At 49.3% G+C, this 19359-nt stretch overlaps 2 protein-coding genes across 2 annotated transcripts; both read right to left on the bottom strand.

Annotated features, from left to right (window-relative positions):
* Nucleotides 1-9479: 9479 nt before the first annotated feature.
* LOC135825145 (uncharacterized protein K02A2.6-like) lies at nt 9480-10643 on the bottom strand. Its single transcript, XM_065337877.1, has one exon. The coding sequence runs from the start codon at nt 10641-10643 to the stop codon at nt 9480-9482; it is 1164 nt and encodes a 387-aa protein (XP_065193949.1).
* Nucleotides 10644-11322: 679 nt separating this feature from the next.
* On the bottom strand, nt 11323-13254 carry LOC135825146 (uncharacterized). The gene is made up of 2 exons (XM_065337878.1): nt 12724-13254; nt 11323-12408 (listed from the first exon to the last, which is right to left on the bottom strand). The coding sequence occupies exons 1-2, from the start codon at nt 13252-13254 to the stop codon at nt 11323-11325; spliced, it is 1617 nt and encodes a 538-aa protein (XP_065193950.1).
* Nucleotides 13255-19359: the final 6105 nt, after the last annotated feature.

The raw sequence follows: 19359 nt of genomic DNA on the forward strand, positions 1-19359 counted from the left end.
ACCTACATAGACACCTTGTGATAGGTATCAGGAGGTAGTACATGTACAAGAAACAAGATACATGTATTCAAACACGCCAACACAGCACTGTTACCTTTAAAGGCCGTACTTGAACGTGCACATTGGCTTTTTCTTTCAACTTAACACCTGTCTCATTCTAGAAAAATTTTAATTTAATAGTGAGAAACTAGGAAACCAAACAAAACACCGCCAGCGTGCTGGAGAAAGGGTCACAAAAGCCGAAGACCCGTCATGTTCAGTGGAGATGATGGGTGACTGGTAGGGGTAAGTGGATTATGCTGGCATAATTTTTGGGATAATCATGTTCTTTTGAAGAAGGAGCATAGAATGGCATCCAATAAACAAGGGCAGATGCCCAATGAGGCTATTATGCACGCCTGCTATTGAAGGCCTAATTTTTGGCATAATCAATTACATTTTGAGAAGGAGCATAAAATGGCATCCGAAAAACAAGGGCAGATGCCCAATGTTCTGTTCTCCATAAAATCAGAAACACCCAGCTTTCAGAAGCCAATGATCGCCTCGACAAAATTGCTGAACAAATCGATAACGCTCCTGATTCGGTGAAGATGTTTCAGGCGGCGAAGGCCCTGAAACGGAAGTCTGCAGATAGTTCGGTGAAGGTTGAGTCTACCGACGGTGAAGTTGTTGCCCAGAGCCAGGAAAAAGCGGACATAATCGCGGCGCACTTTCGACAGCAGTTCTATTCTGTGCTGATATCAACAGTCGAACGCCCAACGCCCCATAAGCTAGAGGTTCCCGTGGCCATTGCTGAGGTGAGCCGAGCCCTTCAGCGGTTGAAGAACCAAAAGGCCTGTGGAGAGGACCTGGTACATGGAGAGCTGCTGAAATATGGCGCAGAATATACCGGCCCTATAGTTGCAGATCTCCTGAATACCAGCATCACCCGAGGCCTAGACTTCTCGAGCGTCGTCGGCCCAGGCGTCCTAATCCCGTTGGCCAAACCAAACAAACCCCGAGGACCACTCACGAGTTTGAGACCGATAGTCCTACTCAATACAATAAGGAAAGTATTCTCACTCGTGATACTAGCACGGATATCAACAGCAGTGTCAGAATTTCTGGGACCCACCCCGTCGGGATGTCGAGCTGCAAGGGGAACGAGTGATGTCGTGTTCACCCAACGTTGGTTATCGGCCAAGTCACAGAGGTACGTGTGGGAGTGTCATGCCTTGGGGCTAGACATGTCAAAGGCATTTGACACCATCAACAGAGCCAAGCTCCTGGATGTTATGAGCTCGTTCCTTGGCCGCGATGAAGTCCACATGATACAGCATCTTCTGTATGGCACCACCATATCTGTTCGTATGTGCAGCTCCACTTCCAAGGCATTCCACACCACCATCGGCACGCCCCAGGGGGACAGTCTAAGTCCCGTGCTGTTCGTCTGTTACCTTGAAGCTGCCCTGCAAGAATGCCGCCCAAGACTCCCACAGCGACCTATAACTGATGGAGGCATCCCTCCAAAAACCGGGTACGCTGATGACATAACGTTCTACTCTACCAGTGAACCTTGGCTCGAGGAATCACTACCCATCATATCCTCGACACTGCAGTCTTGGAACCTAAGAGTAAATGAGCAAAAAACGGAATGGGTGCACTTTACGTCAGGCGATTCATCAGGCAGCGTGGCTCTCTTATGGGGGGCGCTGAGGATATCGACAGGCGGATTTCGCTGGCATCCCAGGCATACGGTAGTATGTTCAGCCTCTGGCTGCGGCGCAAGCATGTGTGTGTGGGGTTTTTTTTTGTTTTTTTTTACTAGAGCCACGTGTATGTGTCCGAAAGGTCCAGGCTCAAGCTGTACAGCTCGCTTGTGCTGCCTGTCCTCCTTTACAACTGTGAGACTTGGGGAGTAACCCAGGCAGTCTTTCAGCGACTGGACTGTTTTCACCGCCGACAGCTCAGAAACCTGGTGGGAGTGCGATATCCAGACAGAATTACGAATGATGATCTGTATTCCAGATGTGACTCGCAGCCACTGTCGGAGCTTGTTGCCAAGCGACGCCGTAGCCTCACTGGCCATGTGCTGAGGATGAGTGAGCAGTCACCCCCTTGCCTTGCGATGTCCTGCTATTTTCAAGCGGGGTTATGTGGACCAAGGGGCCGTCCCGCGGCTACTCTCCCTACCACCATCATGAAGGACCTGGCAGGGCACGACATTCCTTTGAAGAATGCCAGCGACCTAGAAGGAGCACGAGCATTTGCTGCAGACAAGTCGAAATGGAGATCAGACATTGTTTATGGATGAGTTTTTTGTTGACTGGAGACAGAAGCGGACTTGGCTTAATTTCAGTGTATTCTCATGCATTGTTCTTTGGCCTTTGTACGCGTGCTGTGGTATTATTATTATTATTAGATGCCCAATGAGGCTGTTATAATTATACACATCTGCTATTGAAGGATCATACATAGGGCTTCTTGTCGATTTGAAATATTATTTTGGCAGCCATTATAGGCCATCTCCCAAAGGTTCAGCGTTTGCTTTTGAATTTGGTATTCCTCTTGCATATTATTGTCTTGTAGTTGATCAAAACGCAAAGTCCACATCATGGCCATGGGCGGAGTACAACTCCAGGACGACTCTGACTCAAGCTGCTACCTGGGAATTCAGTCACTTCACGATATCGAAACTTCTAAGTTCGTATTGTTGTCCTTCACCCGGACGTGGGACCAGTTGCTGGAGGTGACAGCGTTGTGAATATTTATTGCTTTCGCCATCTGTCGAGTAGAACTGTCAGATGACTCTGATTCAAGCTGCTACCTGGGGCTCTAGTTCAGGACCTTCGCTATCTAGGTCACGAAAGTCGATGTTGCCATTCTGCTCCTTTTCTGGTGGGAGATCGTGGTGAAGGACGCGCGTAAAAAAACAGGTAACTGCACACTCTCATAACGGAAAAAAAAAATTAAAAAAAAAAATTTCACGGTTCGCGTGAGACTCGGCCAAAGGCCCAGTTTTCCGCATCCGCAGGAACGCCACCACCCTCTTGGATCAAGGCGCAGATGCAGCTCCTAAACGGTGGGAGGTGAGTAGATCAGACCCACTACAAAGTGGTCAAAGACCGCAATCCCATTCACTGCATCCATGTTTCCCTCGTGCCAGGCCACGAGTTCCCAATTAACTGTGGGTCGAGCACGGCTGGAAAAAATCCTTCCGCTTCCAAGCAGGACTTGAACCTGGTACCCTCTGTTTCTCAATCATGGTCTTAGACCATCCCACTATGCCTGCCTGCATAGCGGTGCATAACGGAAAAACCAAACAATATTGCAAAAAAGTCTCTAATAGATCTTCATGTGCGTTCCAGGGATCGAACCTGCATACATGTAGATACCTTGTGATACGTACTCGGAGGTAGTACATGTACAAGACACCCGATATTCAAACACGCCAACACAGCACTGTTACCTTTAAAGGCCGTACTTGAACGTGCATATTGGCTCTTCTTTCCACCTGGCTCACTGTGGAAATTAGTAACAAGCTTCGAAACCAAACAAAACATCGCCAGTGTGCTCGAGAAAGGATCGATAAAGCCGAAGACCCAAAACAATTGTTTGTAAAAGCAGCTCTACATATAAACATCATACGTGTTTATCCTATTAACCACTCCCACAAGCTGAACGGCTTAAACCGACTCGTGACTAGTGTAAAGGCTTCAAGACTTTCGCTATTCAGGATACGAAAGTAAGAGAGAGCGTGTGTGGGCAGGCGTGTGTTTACCGCCATATTGCCAGGTGTGTCTTTACCACCATATTTATCAACCATAAGAACAGCTGCAGTGGTGTCTTCAATTTCATTCTCCCGAGTCAAGCTCCGTATGAAGACATCCAAGAAGAAGATTGCCTGATGAGTCCAGCGGGGACGAAACGTACCTCGCAATCGAGCTATGTCGTTGCTGTGTCATCATCTGTGTGCCATGCGCTACTTGATGTACCAGCCTGCTATGCCGGATACCGCCAGCCATGCATCGACCAGGCGCCAGGCGCGAACTGATGGTGGTGGTGGTGAGAAGGAGAGCTCTGTGCCAGAACTTTGCAGCCTAGAGATCGTGTGTGGGCAGGCGTGTGTTTACCGCCATATTGCCAGGTGTGTTTTTACCACCATATTTATCAACCATAAGAACAGCTGAAGTGGTGTCTTCAATTTCATGCTATTGAAGTAATAATAATAATACTATCTTTATTAGGATGACCCAGAGGCTTGTCGCCTATCAAGGGGTTCACCGCTTTGAAGGATGTACATGTACATGTACATATATGAGCTAAAGTGAAAGTAGTGAAAAGTTGTGCAGCGTGAATGCGTGGGGGAGCACACAGGGGGGGGGGGGGTTATGTACATGGCGTAGGCATACCGGAGAGCGAAGCACTATGTTTGCAAGTGAGTTTGCGAAGCTCCTTCTTGAAAACAATAATGGATGGTTCTGCCGTTAGTCTCGGTGGGAGGCAGTTCCATAAGAGGGAGGTTTGGAAGAGAAACAACGATTTTGATGTGGTCTTTGCTTTAGGTAGAATAATTTTGTTAGGGCGTCTCGCACTCTGCGTGATATTGAAATGGAATGAAGCTAGGCAACGTCGATACTTGAAAATATATTTGTGCATGGTAAATAAGCTCAAAAACTGCCTGCGGTAAAGAAGGGATTCAATGTTAGCTTTTTTATTAAGATCCTGTTTGGGTGTAATACATAGGGCTTCTTGTCGATTTGAAATATTATTTTGGCAGCCATTATAGGCCATCTCCCAAAGGTTCAGCGTTTCCTTATGAATTTGGTATTCCTCTTGCATATTAGTGTCTTGTACTTTCACAAAACTCGAAGTCCACATCATGGCAATGGGCGGAGTACAACTCCAGGACGACTCTGACTCAAGCTGCTACCTGGGAATTCAGTCACTTCACGGTATCGCAACTTCTAAGTTCATATTGTTGTCCTTCACCCGGACGTGGGACCAGTTGCTGGAGGTGACAGCGTTGTGAATATTTACTAGCTCTCGCCATCTGTCGAGTAGAACTGTGTGATTACTCTGATTCAAGCTGCTACCTGGGGCTCTAGTTCAGGACCTTCGCTATCTAGGTCACTAAAGTCGATGCTTGCCATTCTGCCCCTTTCTGGTGGGAGATCGTGGTGAAGGACGCGCGTAAAAAAACAGGAAACTGCACACTCTGATTACGGAAAACCAAACATTATTGCAAAAAGAGTCTCTTCATGAATCATCATGTGCGTTCCAGGAATCGAACCTGCATACATGTAGATACCTTGTGAAACGTACTCGGAGGTAGTACATGTACAAGACACCCGATATTCAAACACGCCAACACAGCACTGTTACCTTTAAAGGCCGTACTTGAACGTGCACATTGGCTCTTCTTTCCACCTGTCTCACTGTGGAAAATAGTAACAAACAAAATTGATGGGTCAGCTGCCCCCTTAAAGTAATGTCAATTTATTCACCTGTGATTGTGACCGCAGGTACATTGGCAGGACAACACAACGATTGGATGATCGCATAGAGCAGCACATCCCCAACAAACTCGTTCGGACAGTTGCAGAAACAACAACACCGGTCAGGACAGGGAGAAGCCGAGCAGGCAAGGACATCACCGTCTCTGTCAACTAAAGGAGAAGAAAATCAACACCGATCAAACCACCAGCAACTGTCACGACGCGAAGTGAACGGCTGCGTCTCCGCAACAACGCTTTTCCTTTAGCGGCTGATACAGGATCGGCATGTGGAACAGTGTGTGACTCCTCGCCCGGCAGTGAAGTCGCCAGCGGCACAACTGCGATGCACAATAGCTACCACCGGAATGGACCAACGGACAATGACGATAGTGAGAAGGACTCAGCGATACTCTGTCACCTAACATCGTCACCAGCCTGCCTAAGTGCGGTCTGCAAACATGGCACCCAATCTCACTTCATTCTTCAAGCTCGCGCGCGCAACAAATCTCACCTTGCTGTGCTGGAGGCAGTGTACATTGCCAAGCTGAAGCCTGAACTGCGCGTGCAAAAGAAGTACGAAATGTGCGAAAGTTGTCACTGTTTTGACATTGTAGTACCGTGGTCCTCACTGTTGTCTGATACTGGTAATATCCATTGTCTCAGTGTGTACTTTGCGCCACTAGCTCTATCTTTTAAATTGCTATTTGGTCTATGCTCTGACCGCCAAATATGCTGTTGGAGCCACTAGCGCTATTTTTCAAGTGCTATTTTTTGTCAATGCTCTGCCCGCCAAAAGTGCCGGTTTTAAGGACTTGTTTTCGACCTGAAGAGTAATGGAATGAAAGGCCTAGTCGAAAAAATGATATGCCTTCTGTGCTTCGTGTGCTCAAGTAAATTAATAGTGACAAACTTTGAAACCAAACAAAACATCGCCAGCGTGCTGGAGAAAGGGTCGCAAAAGCCGAAGACCCGTCATGTTCAGTGGAGATGATGGGTGACTGGTAGGGGTAAGTGGATTATGCTGGCATAGTTTTTGGCATAATTAGGCCCTTTTGAAGAAGGAGCATAGAATGGCCTCCGAAAAACAAGGGCAGATGTCCAATGAGGCTGTTATACACATCTGCTATTGAAGGCATAAGTGTTGGCATAATCAGGTCCTTTCTGAGAAGGAGCATAAAATGGCATCCGAAAAACAAAGGCAGATGCCCAATGGGGCTGTTATATACACACTTGCTATTGATGGATTATTTATAGGGCTTATTGTCGATTTGAAATATTATTATTATTTTGGCAGCCACTATAGGACGTCTACCAACAATTCAGCGACTGCTTTTGAATTTGGTTATCATCTTGCATACTATTGTCTTGTAGATGTACTTCATCAATTCTCCCAGTCCACATAATGGCAATGGTTTGAGTCCTTTTTTCATGACCATTATCTGTTCTTTTGGCCAGATTTGATATTTTCGGTGAAGCATATAATTATAAGCATACTCGGAGGGAGTTGTGGTTGCTCGTGAGAGTGCTGAATACACCACGGTGTAGAGCCTAGTACACACACTTAAGAGGGACGAAAAGCGTTTCTTCTGTAACTCTGAGTTTCACGGTTTTAACCGATCATCAGACAGCAACTTGACTACAAGTTTCAGAAGATAAGATTGATATAGGCTGCAAGCTTGGATCATAGCGCGAATGGATGATCCGGGCTGATAGTGTAATTGTAAAAATGCGTGAGTTGGTTGATGGGGTGCAAAAATCCAAAAGCGAAATCGGAAGAGTCAGCAAAACGATATTATCAGGAATTGTCCGAGATGTAAGGGAAGAGTTATCACTTAACTCCTGGAAGAATACAGCCGCAGTGATTGACTGGTTCCAAGCAATCGAGAGGGAGCCGGAGTATGCATTTGTCTGTTTCGATATTGTGGAATATTACCCATCCATTTCGGAAGATCTCCTTCTGCTTGCTATCGAGTTTGCTGAACAGTACACCGATATTAGCAAACAAGACAGAGACATCATCCTACATTCGCGCAAGTCGCTATTATTCAGTGGAGACAATACTTGGATGAAGAAGAACGGAAGGGGACTATTCGACGTCACGATGGGATGCTTCGACGGTGCCGAAGTATGCGAGCTAGTTGGGACGTATGCACTGTCTACGATTGCACACGAAATCAACAGCAGTGACGTCGGACTGTACCGCGATGACGGCCTAGCAGTGCTACGAGACGTGACAGGCAGCGAAGCAGATCAAATGAGGAAGACGGTCTGCAAGATATTCAACAACCTCGGACTACGACTAACCATCGACACCGGTATGAAGGTTGTGAATTTTCTGGACGTGACGCTGAACCTAGCAGACGGAACATATCGTCCATATAGAAAACCGAACGATACACCGGTCTATGTCCACAGCCAATCGAACCATCCGCCAACAATCATCAAGCAAATACCGAAAGCTATTAGTAGGCGGCTAACCGATATTTCATCCAACCAAGATGCGTTCAGAGAAGCCGCACCGCTATACAACAGCGCGCTTAGGAACAGTGGCTATACCGAAGGACTAGAGTACTTGGAAGAGAGAGACAAGGATTCAAGCAAGAAAAAGAAAAACATGCGGCGGAATATCATCTGGTACAACCCGCCATTCAGCAAGACAGTGGCCACAAACATCGGACAGAGATTCTTGCGACTAATCGAAATACACTTCCCCGCCGGATCCAGACTACACAAGATCTTCAACCGGAATACAGTTAAAGTAAGCTATAGTTGTATGCCGAATATGTCTGCAATGGTCAAGTCACACAACAACTCAGTTAAACGGAAAAGTGGAACCAACGATGGACAGCCCAAGGAAAGACGATGCAATTGCAGAGACAAAGCGCAGTGTCCAATGGACGGCAACTGACAAATCAGCTCTATTGTGTACAAGGCAACCGTCCAAATAACCGGAGAGGACAGACAGAAGGAGTATATCGGCCTTACGGAACCAGAATTCAAGAAGAGATACGGCAACCATCTGACATCATTCAGACATGAGAGACATGAGAAGAGCACAGAACTATCAAAGTGTGTCTGGAACCTGAAGCTTCAAAACAGCGAGTACAGTCTTGGTTGGTCAGGTATCGCCCAGACTCCAGGTTACAGTAACATAACCAAGCGCTGTCCTCTGTGCCTAAGAGAGAAGCTGGAGATCCTACAGGCGGACCAGCGTGTCAACATCGACAAAAGATCGGAGCTAGTTAGTGTAGTATTGTTACTTCTTCAGTCCAAAACAACAAGACTCCAGAGTCAAACCATGCACAGCAACTAAAAGCCGCGAAGTCCGTTTCACGCGCGCGCGGGAAACGGCACATGCTACATGCATAACATCACGATGTACTACTACTACTACATGCATCATGAATGTCTGGAGTGGCCAAGGAATGCCACAGCGCGTAGGAACATGTGAACACTACATCTCTCTCAAGCACAGATGAAAAAACGTAGGGTGAAAAGTGGAAAACTGAAAACACGAGGCATGGATAAAATTAATGACTTGATGTCAGGCTGTCCCTCTCCCTATGCTACAGATAGAAAAGGCGGAGCAGGTAAACAGTCACACAGAGGATAAAAGGGAAAAAACTGAAGCCAGTCTGAGATTCAGGGTGGACTTGATGCACACATACATCAGGTGGCGCGTGCTGTTTGGACATATTTGTGGACCGCCTTGGCCGAGCGCGGTGGCTGCTGACGCCGCCGGTGGGGCAGGGTCGGTGTTGTCGGTGGTGGCGGCGGTGGCGGCGGGGTAGGTAGTGGAGGCTCGGGTGACGGAGGATGAACCACGATAGCGGGAGCCGGCTTCATAAATGACACATGCCTAGAGACCCGCTGGCCTGCGACTGGATGGGTGATGACCACGGTGGAGCCCGTCATCTCGTCCACAGTCCATGGGTTTGGATCCCAGATTGAGTCGAGCTTGTTGTGCTGCCGTTCGTTCTTGCGCAGAACTTGTTGACCCGGCTAGAGGGTGATGGTCGAAGCCGGTTGCGCACTGCGATGCTGGTTTGCCGCCTCGCATTGGCGGGCGCGGAACGCATGCTCCTTGTTCGCCGTGACGGTCGCATCTGGTGCTGGGGCCGTGCACAGGCTGGGGAGAGTGTCCCGGATGCTGCGGCCGAACATGATGGTAGCTGGCGGCAGGCCTGTGGCGGGGTGGGGAGTGGTGCGGTATGCGAGTAGCCACTCGTCAAGTGCAGCACGCAAATCTCGGCCATCCAGTTGGGCAGCACGGAGGACCTTGCCGATCGTGCGGTTCATCCGCTCCACTGCACCATTGGCTTGGGGCCAGAGAGGAGGCGTGCAACTGTGAGCGATGCCCATCTGGGCCAGGAAACGGTTGAACTCCGCCGAGCGGAACTGGGGGCCGTTGTCAGAGACCACTTCTTCTGGCAGGCCGAATGCTGCGAACGCACTGCGGAGCACTGCAAGTACGCCAGCTGTAGCGGGAGTGGAGTTGAACACGTGAGTGACTGGGTAGCGACTCAGTTGGTCCACCACAACCAAGAGTGTGCTTCCGCCTGGCAAGGGGCCATACAGGTCGACAAACACCCGTTGCCATGGCGCCGTCGATGGTGGGGTCGGTGTGGATTCCGGCCTGTATGGGCCTGTTGGCGTGTTTGCCTGACAGGAGAGGCATTGGCGGCAGAGGGATTCCGCAGCGGACGTCATGCCAGGCCACCAGACTTTCGTGTACAGTCGTTGCTTGGTCCGTGTCATGCCTTGGTGGCCGGAGTGGGCCAGTTGAAGTGTCCGCTCTCGGAGAGACAGTGGAATCACCAGATGATGGTCCTTGAGCAGGAGACCGTCGGCGGCGGAGAGTTCATGCCTTTGCGTGTAGAAAGGGCGGATGTCCACTGCCTTGTCGTCCCACATGCCCGTCTGCAGTGACAGCAGCACGGCCTGGAGCGTTGAGTCTGCTCGAGTTGCACCTTGGATGTCGGACAAGAGGAGGGGGTTGGGAACAGAGGACTGCGCGATGGCATTGATATAGGCGGTGTCCTCCTCCTCACCAACATTCGGCAGGGGAGGATGTGGCTGAGGGTGACGACTCAAGACGTCTGCTGGGTTGGTAGGGCCAGGTTCATACACCAGCTTGAAGTGGAGGTCTTGGACCTTGAGAGCCATCCGTTCAATGCGGGGTGGAGGTCGTGAAGACGGGTGAAGCAGCTGTAGAAGGGGCTTGTGATCGGTGTGGACCGTGAAGCCGGGGTCGCCGCTGAGGAAATGGGAGAAGCGCAAGCAGCCGTACTTCACACCGAGGGCTTCGCGTTCCGTTTGCGAATAACGCTGCTCAGTGGGGGTCAGGCTGCGGCTTGCGAATGCGACTGGTTTCAGCTCGGAGTGATCCTGGACGACTGCTTCAGGAGACTGGCAGAGGATGGCGCCAAGGCCAACGGGTGAGGCATCGACGTAAAGGTGAGTGTATTTGGTATGGTCGAAGTAGGCGAGGGCCCGATCAGCTGCTATGTCGGCTTTGATGGCATCGAATGCTGCCTGAGCCTCGGGTGATCAATCCCACTGCTGACCCTTGCCAAGGAGTTTCCGCAGGGGTGCCGTCTTGGTGGCCATGTGGGGGATGTAATGGCGCATGAATGTCGCCAAACCCAGGAAACTCTTGATATTGGAAGCTGACTTGGGTGTGGCGAAAACAGCAATGCTCTCTTTGTGGTGTGGTGCAGCCTGAGTGCCCCGGCGACTGTAGATAGTCGACATGAAGGCCAGGCGAGTTTGGCGAAACTGGCACTTCGCCAGGTTGAGGGTAACATTGTGGGCACGTAGGCGTTGCAGGCAGGCGTGCAGGCGCTCATCGTGGACTTGGGCCGTCTCGCCGTAGATGAATATAATTGTCGTGCACGCTGCGAACACCTGGGAGACCCGCGAGGACACGGTCCATGGTCCGCTGGAGGATCTCAGACGCTGAAGCCAACCCCATGGCGAGTCGCTTGCACCGCATTAGGCCGAGGGGTGTGTGGAACACGGTGAAAAGACGGGATGACTCGGCCAGTGAGATCTGGTGGAAAGTCTTGTTCATATCCAACTCGGTGAACACGGTGACCCCTGGCATGTCGGAAGTAATCTCCTCAAGCGTGGGGATGGGATGGCGTTCCCGTGCCGCAACGGCGTTGACATCACGGAAATCCTGCGTGAGGCGCACTTTGCCCTTGCGCTTCGGCACGACCACCATTCGGGCAACCCATGGGGTGGGGCCAGTGGCAGGCTCGATGACATCCAATGCGAGCTGCTCATGGAGCTCAGCGAGTGCGTCCTCCTGGAGGTGGACAGCCACTTTGGATGGTGCGTGAGCGACAGGGCGGGCGTTGCCATCTACGTAGATATGGGCTTCTACGTCGTTGATGCAGCCGAGGCCCTGGAAGCGGTCGTGGTACTCAGCAAGGTCGTCTGGCAGTTGCGGACTTTCGATGCTGTGGACCAGCTGGATGAGGCCAAAACGCATGGCGGTCTCGCGGCCAACGATAGCAGCGGTACGTGGCGCGTGTGCGACAACGAGGAATGTTGCCGTCGAACTCATGGTAGCGGAGGAAACACAGAGGGTGATGCTACCCAGAAGAAGAAGAGGTGAAGTTGAGCCGTAAGCAAAGATTTGCACATCCGTTTGCTGAAGTGCTGCACCAGGGGCAACCTTTGCCAGGTCATCAGTATTGATGATATCGTGACTGGCACCACTATCCACCAAGACAGTCAGGGGTATGCCGTTGACGTGCACGGTGCGCCGGGCATCCTCACGGCAGGGTGCCGTAGATGGGCGAGGCGGAGAGTCGGTAGAAAACAGCTCTGCGCCAATCTCTAAAGAATGAATGGCATGGTGGCCGCTGTTGACAGCGTGCTGGTCAGAGTGTTGGTGGGGACGGCGTTCCCTGAACGTGCGGGCCTAGATGGCGGAGTCCGAGGCGCGGCATGCCGCAGCGAAATGGTTTGGCTTGCCACAGCGGCTACAGAACTGGCCCTTGGCAGCGTCACATGTGGCATGGCCTGGCTTTCCACACCGGTAGCAGGTCAGACCGGATGAGGTAGACTGTGGACACTGGGCTTGGGGCTGGCGTGCAGCTGCGTAGCCGTGGCGCTGTGACCCCAAGAGGGCATCCACATGGGCAGGCTGGGGTGCTGCTGACGCCAGGGAAGCGACGTGGGCGTCCTGCTGTGAAGCCACTGAAGAGCCCAGTTAGGCGTCCTTGATGGCGAGTACATGGGTGATGCTGGCCTCATACGCTCGGGCTGCTTTCAGAGCTTTGTCGGAGTCGAGGCCATCGATCTCCAGCAGTTTTCGCCGAAGGGCGTCGGACTTGCAGCCGATAATCAGCTGGTCCAAGACAGCCAATTTCTCCGCGGCCGTATCCGAGAAGCCGCTGCGTTTCACGTGGTCGCCCACACGACAACAGCAACCCTCCATAGTCTCGTTCGGCTGTTGACGAAGCGGATGGAAATTGAACCTGAGGAGCATTTTGTTTTGGTGTTTATCGAACTCGTCCTGCAATGCTTTGGCGAGGTCGTCGAATGTTGCCCCTGTGTTGCTGAGAGTGGGCACGAGTTGCTGGATGTCGTCTCCTCCCAGGTACTGGAGTAGCCCACGCTGTTGGTCGTCATCGCCAATTTTGGACGCAGCAAGATAAAGTTTGAAACTCCGTGTCCAGGCGAGCCAGCGCGTGGCGGCATCGTAGAGGGAGACATAAATAGGAAACGGTCCAGGGGGCGGAATTGCGGGTGGTCGGTCACCCATGCTCGCCGAGGAGGAACGAAATAGCTCGCAGCGCCAATGTGGTATTGTTTCTTCTTCAGTCCAAAACAACAAGACTCCTGAGTCAAACCATGCACAGCAACTAAAAGCCGCGAAGTCCGTTTCACGCGCGCGCGGGAAACGGCACATGCTACATGCATAACATCACGATGCACTACTACTACTACATGCATCATGAATGTCTGGAGTGGCCAAGGAATGCCACAGCGCGTAGGAACACGTGAACACTACAGTTAGCAAGTGCAGGCATGAAAATAAGTACTACCTCTCAAAATTCTCACCATCAGCCGTCACATAACCTTCTCACCACTCGCAGTCGGAGGTGATGTGCTGCTCATAATTACCGAATTGTCCTTCTTCTTGCCTCCCTCAGAAGAACATGTGGTCGCATGAGCCTAGGCCTAAAGTGTATTCTTTTTTTTGCGCCTATTTTTGCACCCCATCAACCAACTCACGCATTTTTACAATTACACTATCAGCCCGGATCATCCATTCGCGCTATGATCCAAGCTTGCAGCCTATATCAATCTTATCTTCTGAAACTTGTAGTCAAGTTGCTGTCTGATGATCGGTTTAAACCGTGAAACTCAGAGTTACAGAAGAAACGCTTTTCGTCCCTCTCAAGTGTGTGTAATTATAAACATAATTGGCTGTTTTCTCGAGCATTCTGCGAGAATCGTCTAGAGCATATTCTAGTCATTTCCTCAGCATAATCTTCTTACCCCTAGTGACTGGGCAGCTTGGGAACACTTGAAAGAAAAGACTAAGCACATTTCTACCTACGACCACTAAGCCGATCGACTAAATCTTATTTCATTTATTTCTCTCAACTCCTGGTCCATGACCAATGGCCACTTTCAAACTATTTATTATCAAACATTATATTAATGATAGCCTCAATGATAGCAATAATCAATAATTAAGTCGATGGTGGCTAGGCATTCGCGGATAAAGCTCGAAAAGGTGGCGGATTCTGCTAGAAAAGCAGAGAACAAATTGGCAGAACCATACAAACCTTTTTTATGGTGGGCAATTCCTCGAATTCTCCTCCATTTCTTTATCCACGTACTAATCATGCATGAAACTTACCAGAAAAGTACCGAATTCTGGCAATTTTTTTGTCTGCCGGCATTATCCGCATATGCCTTATGGTGGTGGCCACACTTGCCTTAGGCTACGCTTGAAGGATGGCGAAGAATTGCCCACTCTGAGTGCGGAAAAACATTTGAAAGTAAAAACAATTGTTAAGTTGGCAGTTGCAACGAGGAACACACGCTTCTTGCAGTACTTAACACTTGACGGACCCACCGCTGCAATCCGGAGCACACCAGGAGCACCTCGCACCTTACACTCGGCAGGCTTCCAAGAAAGTGAATCAGTCAAGGGTTAAGTTCGGCAAGAGGGGTGTTTTCCTCGTTGAAACAATCATCTTCATGACTAACAGGGGCGAAATTGCCACTTCTAAGTTCGTATATCGTTGTCCTTTACCCGAACATGTGACTAGTTGTTGAAGGTGACAGCGTCGTGAATATTTACTGGCTCTCACCGTCTGTTGAGTACAACTCCATGACGACTCTGAGTCAAGATGTTACCTGGGGATTCACAAATTGTTTGTCGAGCTGGAAACTAAATGTATCTGTTATTTTGTATCCCTGTTGGTGGTTGGCTCTGGCGAGCCGTATACATGTATAAGTGGTGCAGTTCAGGCACAATCTTCCGCAGCCTACTCAAACTTCTCTGATGAGGCGTGGATTCCCCGGAACACTGTGTATTGAGCAGAGATTGTTGCTTTCTAGCAGGTTTGCCGACTTGAAGGTGCGACGGGACTCCTCGTGTGCTCCGGATGGCAGTCGTGAGTCAGTCAAGTGTCAAGTTCGGCAAAAAGCGTGTGTTCCTCCGTGAACCAACAAGTTACTTCACGACTAATACCGCGGAAGTCGCAACTTCTACACAATTGTGAGTCAAAACAATTGTTTGTAAAATATATCTTCATCAAAACATCATAATTATTAGTGTTTACCCTATTAACCGCTCACACAAGCTGAACGGCTTAGACCGACTCATGAGAAATGCCAAGTTTTCAAGACTCTCGTGATTAAGAATACAAAAGTCGATGCTTGCCATTCTGCCCTTTTTCGGTGGGAGATCGTGGCGAACGACACGCGAAAAAAAAGGTAACTGCACACTTTGATAACGGAAAAACCAAAATTAATATTATTGCGAAAAAAGTCTCTTTATGAACGTTCAAGTGCGTTGCAGGAATCGAACCTGCATAGACGCCTTGTGAAACGTACCTCGAAGTAGTAGTACATGCACATGCACAAGAAACAAGATAGTCAAACACGTCAACACAGCATTGTTACCTTTAAAGGCAGTTTTTGAACGTGCATATTGCCTCTTTCTTTCAACTTAACACCTGTCTCATTGTAGAAAGATATGAATTTAATAGTGAGAAACTTGGAAACCAAACAAAACACCGCCAGCGTTGTGGAGAAAGGGTCGCAAAAGCCGAAGACCCGTAATGTACAGTGTAGAAGATGGGTGACTGGTAGGGGTAAGTGGATTATGCTGCCATAATTTTTGGCATAATCATGTTCTTTTATTATTATTATTATCAAAGTTTTGAAATGGCAATCGAATGGTATCCAATGAACAAGGGCAGATGCCCAATGAGGCTGTTATGCACACCTGCTATTGAAGGCCGAATAGAAGGCATAATTTTTGGCATAATCAGGTACATTTTGAGAAGGAGCATAAAATGCCATCCGAAAAACAAGGGCAGATGCCCAATGAGGCAGTTATATACACACCTGCTATTGAAGGATCATTCTAGGGCTTCTTGTCGATTTTAAATATTATTTTGGCAGCCCTTATAGGACATCTCCCAAAAAAATCAGAGTTTGCTTTTGAATTTGGTTATCCTCTGGAATATTATTGTCTTGTGCTTCAACAAACTCCCAGTCCACATCATGGCCATGGGCGGAGTACCACTCCAGGACGACTCTGACTCAAGCTGCTACCTGGGAATTCAGTCTCTTCACGATACCGCAACTTCTAATTTCGTATTGTTGTCCTTCACCCGGACGTAGGAACAGTTGCTGGAGGTGACAGCGTTGTGAATATGTACTAGCTCTCGCCATCTGTCGAGTAGAACTGTGTGATGACTCTGATTCAAGCTGCTACCTAGGGCTCCAGTTCAGGACCTTCGCTATCTAGGTCACGAAAGTCGATGCTTGCCATTCTGCCCCTTTTCTGGTGGGGGATCGTGGTGAAGGACGCGCGTAAAAAAACAGGTAACTGCCCACTCTGATTACGGGAAAACCAAACATTATTGCAAAAAAAGTCTTGATACATCATCATGTGCGTTCCAGGAATCGAACCTGCATACATGTAGACACCTTATGATACTCACTCTAAGTAGTAGTACATGCACAATAAACCAGATATTCAAACACGCCAAAACACAGCACTGTTGCCTTTAAAGGCCGTACTTGAACGTACACATTGTCTCTTCTTTCAACCTGTCTCGCTGTGGAAAATAGCAAGAAACTTCGAAACCAAACAAACCATCGCCAGTGTGCTCGTGAAAGGATCGATAAACCCGAAGACCCCCAACAATTGTTTGTAAAAACAGTTCTCCATTGAAACATCATATTCGTGTTTACCCTATTAACCGCTCCCACAAGCTGAACGCCTTAAACTGACTCATGACTAGTGTAAAGGCTTGAAGACCTTCGCTATGTAGGATAAGAAAGTCAATGCTGGATATTGTCTCCAAATACCTCGGCGTCTTGATCGATGAACGAATGGCCTGGCAACCGCAAGTTGACCAGTGCATCTCACGAACTGATAGGAAGATCGGTACTGGGTGGCGGGCGCGACGCTGCCTCACTCTACTTATTCTAGCTAGTCGACTGAATCGCTCCCACAACGTTGGCAGCTTAGAACAGCCCATGACAAGTGTCAAGGCTTCGAGACGTTGGCAATCTAGGATACGAAAATCGATGCTTGCCATTCTGCTCTTTTTCCGGTTGGGGATCGTGGCGAAGGACGCGCGTAAAAAAAAACAGGTTATTGCGCACTCTGATTACGGTAAAACAAAAAATTATTGCGAAAAAAGTTTCTTTGTGAACAATCATGTGCGCTGCTGGTTCGAGTCCCGGTGGTGTGACTGATGATTTTTTTATTTCTTTTATATCTGGCTTGCAAGTGTTTAGTTTCGGAGAGAAAAGAGCAGTACGTGGAATGTGGCCTCTCATTTCCTAAAACTTTCCGTGAAGTCCAAATTTGAAATTATTATTATTATTGCAAATAAGGCTGAGTAATTACACGAATGCATAAAAACCAGCATTTGCTTCCGGGAAGGATTCACAAACATAAAACAAAAACACGATGGCTCAATGTAACTGCACATCAGTCTTCACCGACCCACCAAATCCAATCTGGCGTGCCACAGGGCAGCATCCTCGGCCCCACCCTCTTCCTTCTGTACGTCAACGACGCAGAAGACCACCTGCCTGATGGGGCGAAGCTGGCTGTATACGCCGACGACACAACTCTCTACAAGTGCATCACCACCCAACTCAGACTGCCAGAAGAGACAACAATCCTCCAGCAGGCAGTAGACTCACTGGCAGCATGGGGAAGCAGGTGGAGGATCAAGTTCGAGCCCACAAAGTCGCAGGCATTGACCATCAGCCACCACCGCTCGCCAACCCCCCCCCCCCCCCGAACGCAATACGCTTCCAAGGAGCAGTCGTGCCAGAAGTAGAGGAGCTCAAGCTTCTTGGCGTCACCTTCGACAGGCAGCTGGCATTCCGCAGCCATATCCGACAGCTTGCAGTACGCGGAGCCCAGCGGCTCGGCTTTCTCCGTAAAGCATCGGCTGTGCTAGACCCAAAGCACTGGGCAATCGTGTACCGTGGCTTTGTCCGCCCTGTGCTAGAGTATGGCATGCTGGTGTGGATGAGCGCAGCCCCCACCACCTTGGCCCGCCTCACTGCCATCCAGCGCCGTGCCCTGCACATAATTGGAGATGGATCATACCTCCCGAGCATCGACATTCGCCGTACCGTAGCAGGGCTCTGCTTTCTGTACAAGCTGCACTTTGTGGAGGGTCCGGAAATGGTAAAAGCCATTCTGCCACCATCAGCAGCCGCACCGCAACACCGCATGCCTACTCATAAGACAACCAGATCTGCAACACATCATCCATCGCAACTCACCAGTATCCTTCCTCCTCAGGCACGAAACAACACGCTCCGCTCATTTCCCCACTCCCTCATCGCAACGTGGAATCAGCTCCCACCTACCCTTCTGCAGTCTCCCCCTTCTCGCAGAGGCATGCACACGTTCAAGAAAAACGTCAACGACCAATTGCGGCGGAGCAAGTGGGAGTGGGCCACAGACAGGCTATGATCTCTGCCAACACACCAGCCTAATTATACTGACCGCACTCCAGCTCCCTTCTACCCCTCTTTGATCCCCTTCGCTCAGCCTTAAAATCCGATTATCAGTTCACTCCATCTTCCTACGGTGCACTGCTTTTACTATTGTTTTGTCCTATCCCAATCTCAAATTCTCCCCATTATCGTTTGCAAAGCCGGTGCTCCCCTCTTGGATGCACATGTTTCATTTCTCCTATGTATCGGCGCACAGGAGTAACGCTGATTCCGAGACCTTTGGTCGGAGGAGTTACTTTTGCCCCGCCCCCACTTCCATCCATTATGCCATCGCCCCCGCTGTGCAGCATCTGATGGTACTGTGGTATTCAGTAAAAAATAAATTAAAAAAAACTATAAAGAGAACAAATGCTGCTGTCATCGCCACACTACAACAAAGTCATGAAGGTTTACCAAAATCGATTTTCTTGTCACAATCATCAGTGGAAAGCCGTGACTGAAGAGTAACCATGCTGAATCAATGATTAATATACATTCAATAATGTGTTACGAGAACAAAACAAAGTGCTAAAATAGAATGAGGGAAGGTGAGACAATAGAAGTGAAGTGAGAGCTAAGTGCAACAGGGGTGAGGAACTAATTACAACGCTAGAACTGTGTATTGAGACAAACAATCATGCTGTGC

This window comes from Sycon ciliatum, chromosome 9 (genome assembly GCF_964019385.1).
Source record: "Sycon ciliatum chromosome 9, ocSycCili1.1, whole genome shotgun sequence".
Lineage (NCBI taxonomy): Eukaryota > Metazoa > Porifera > Calcarea > Leucosolenida > Sycettidae > Sycon > Sycon ciliatum.

Bases quoted from the DNA above. Each gene is read 5' to 3' on its own strand.
- LOC135825145 (XM_065337877.1), bottom strand. From the start codon at position 10,643: ATGGCTCTCAAGGTCCAAGACCTCCACTTCAAGCTGGTGTATGAACCT.
- LOC135825146 (XM_065337878.1), bottom strand. From the start codon at position 13,254: ATGGGTGACCGACCACCCGCAATTCCGCCCCCTGGACCGTTTCCTATT. The intron at 12,409-12,723 runs GTACTCGCCATC...TCCGCCATCTAG, and splicing joins ATGAGGCCAGCATCACCCAT to GCCCGCACGTTCAGGGAACG.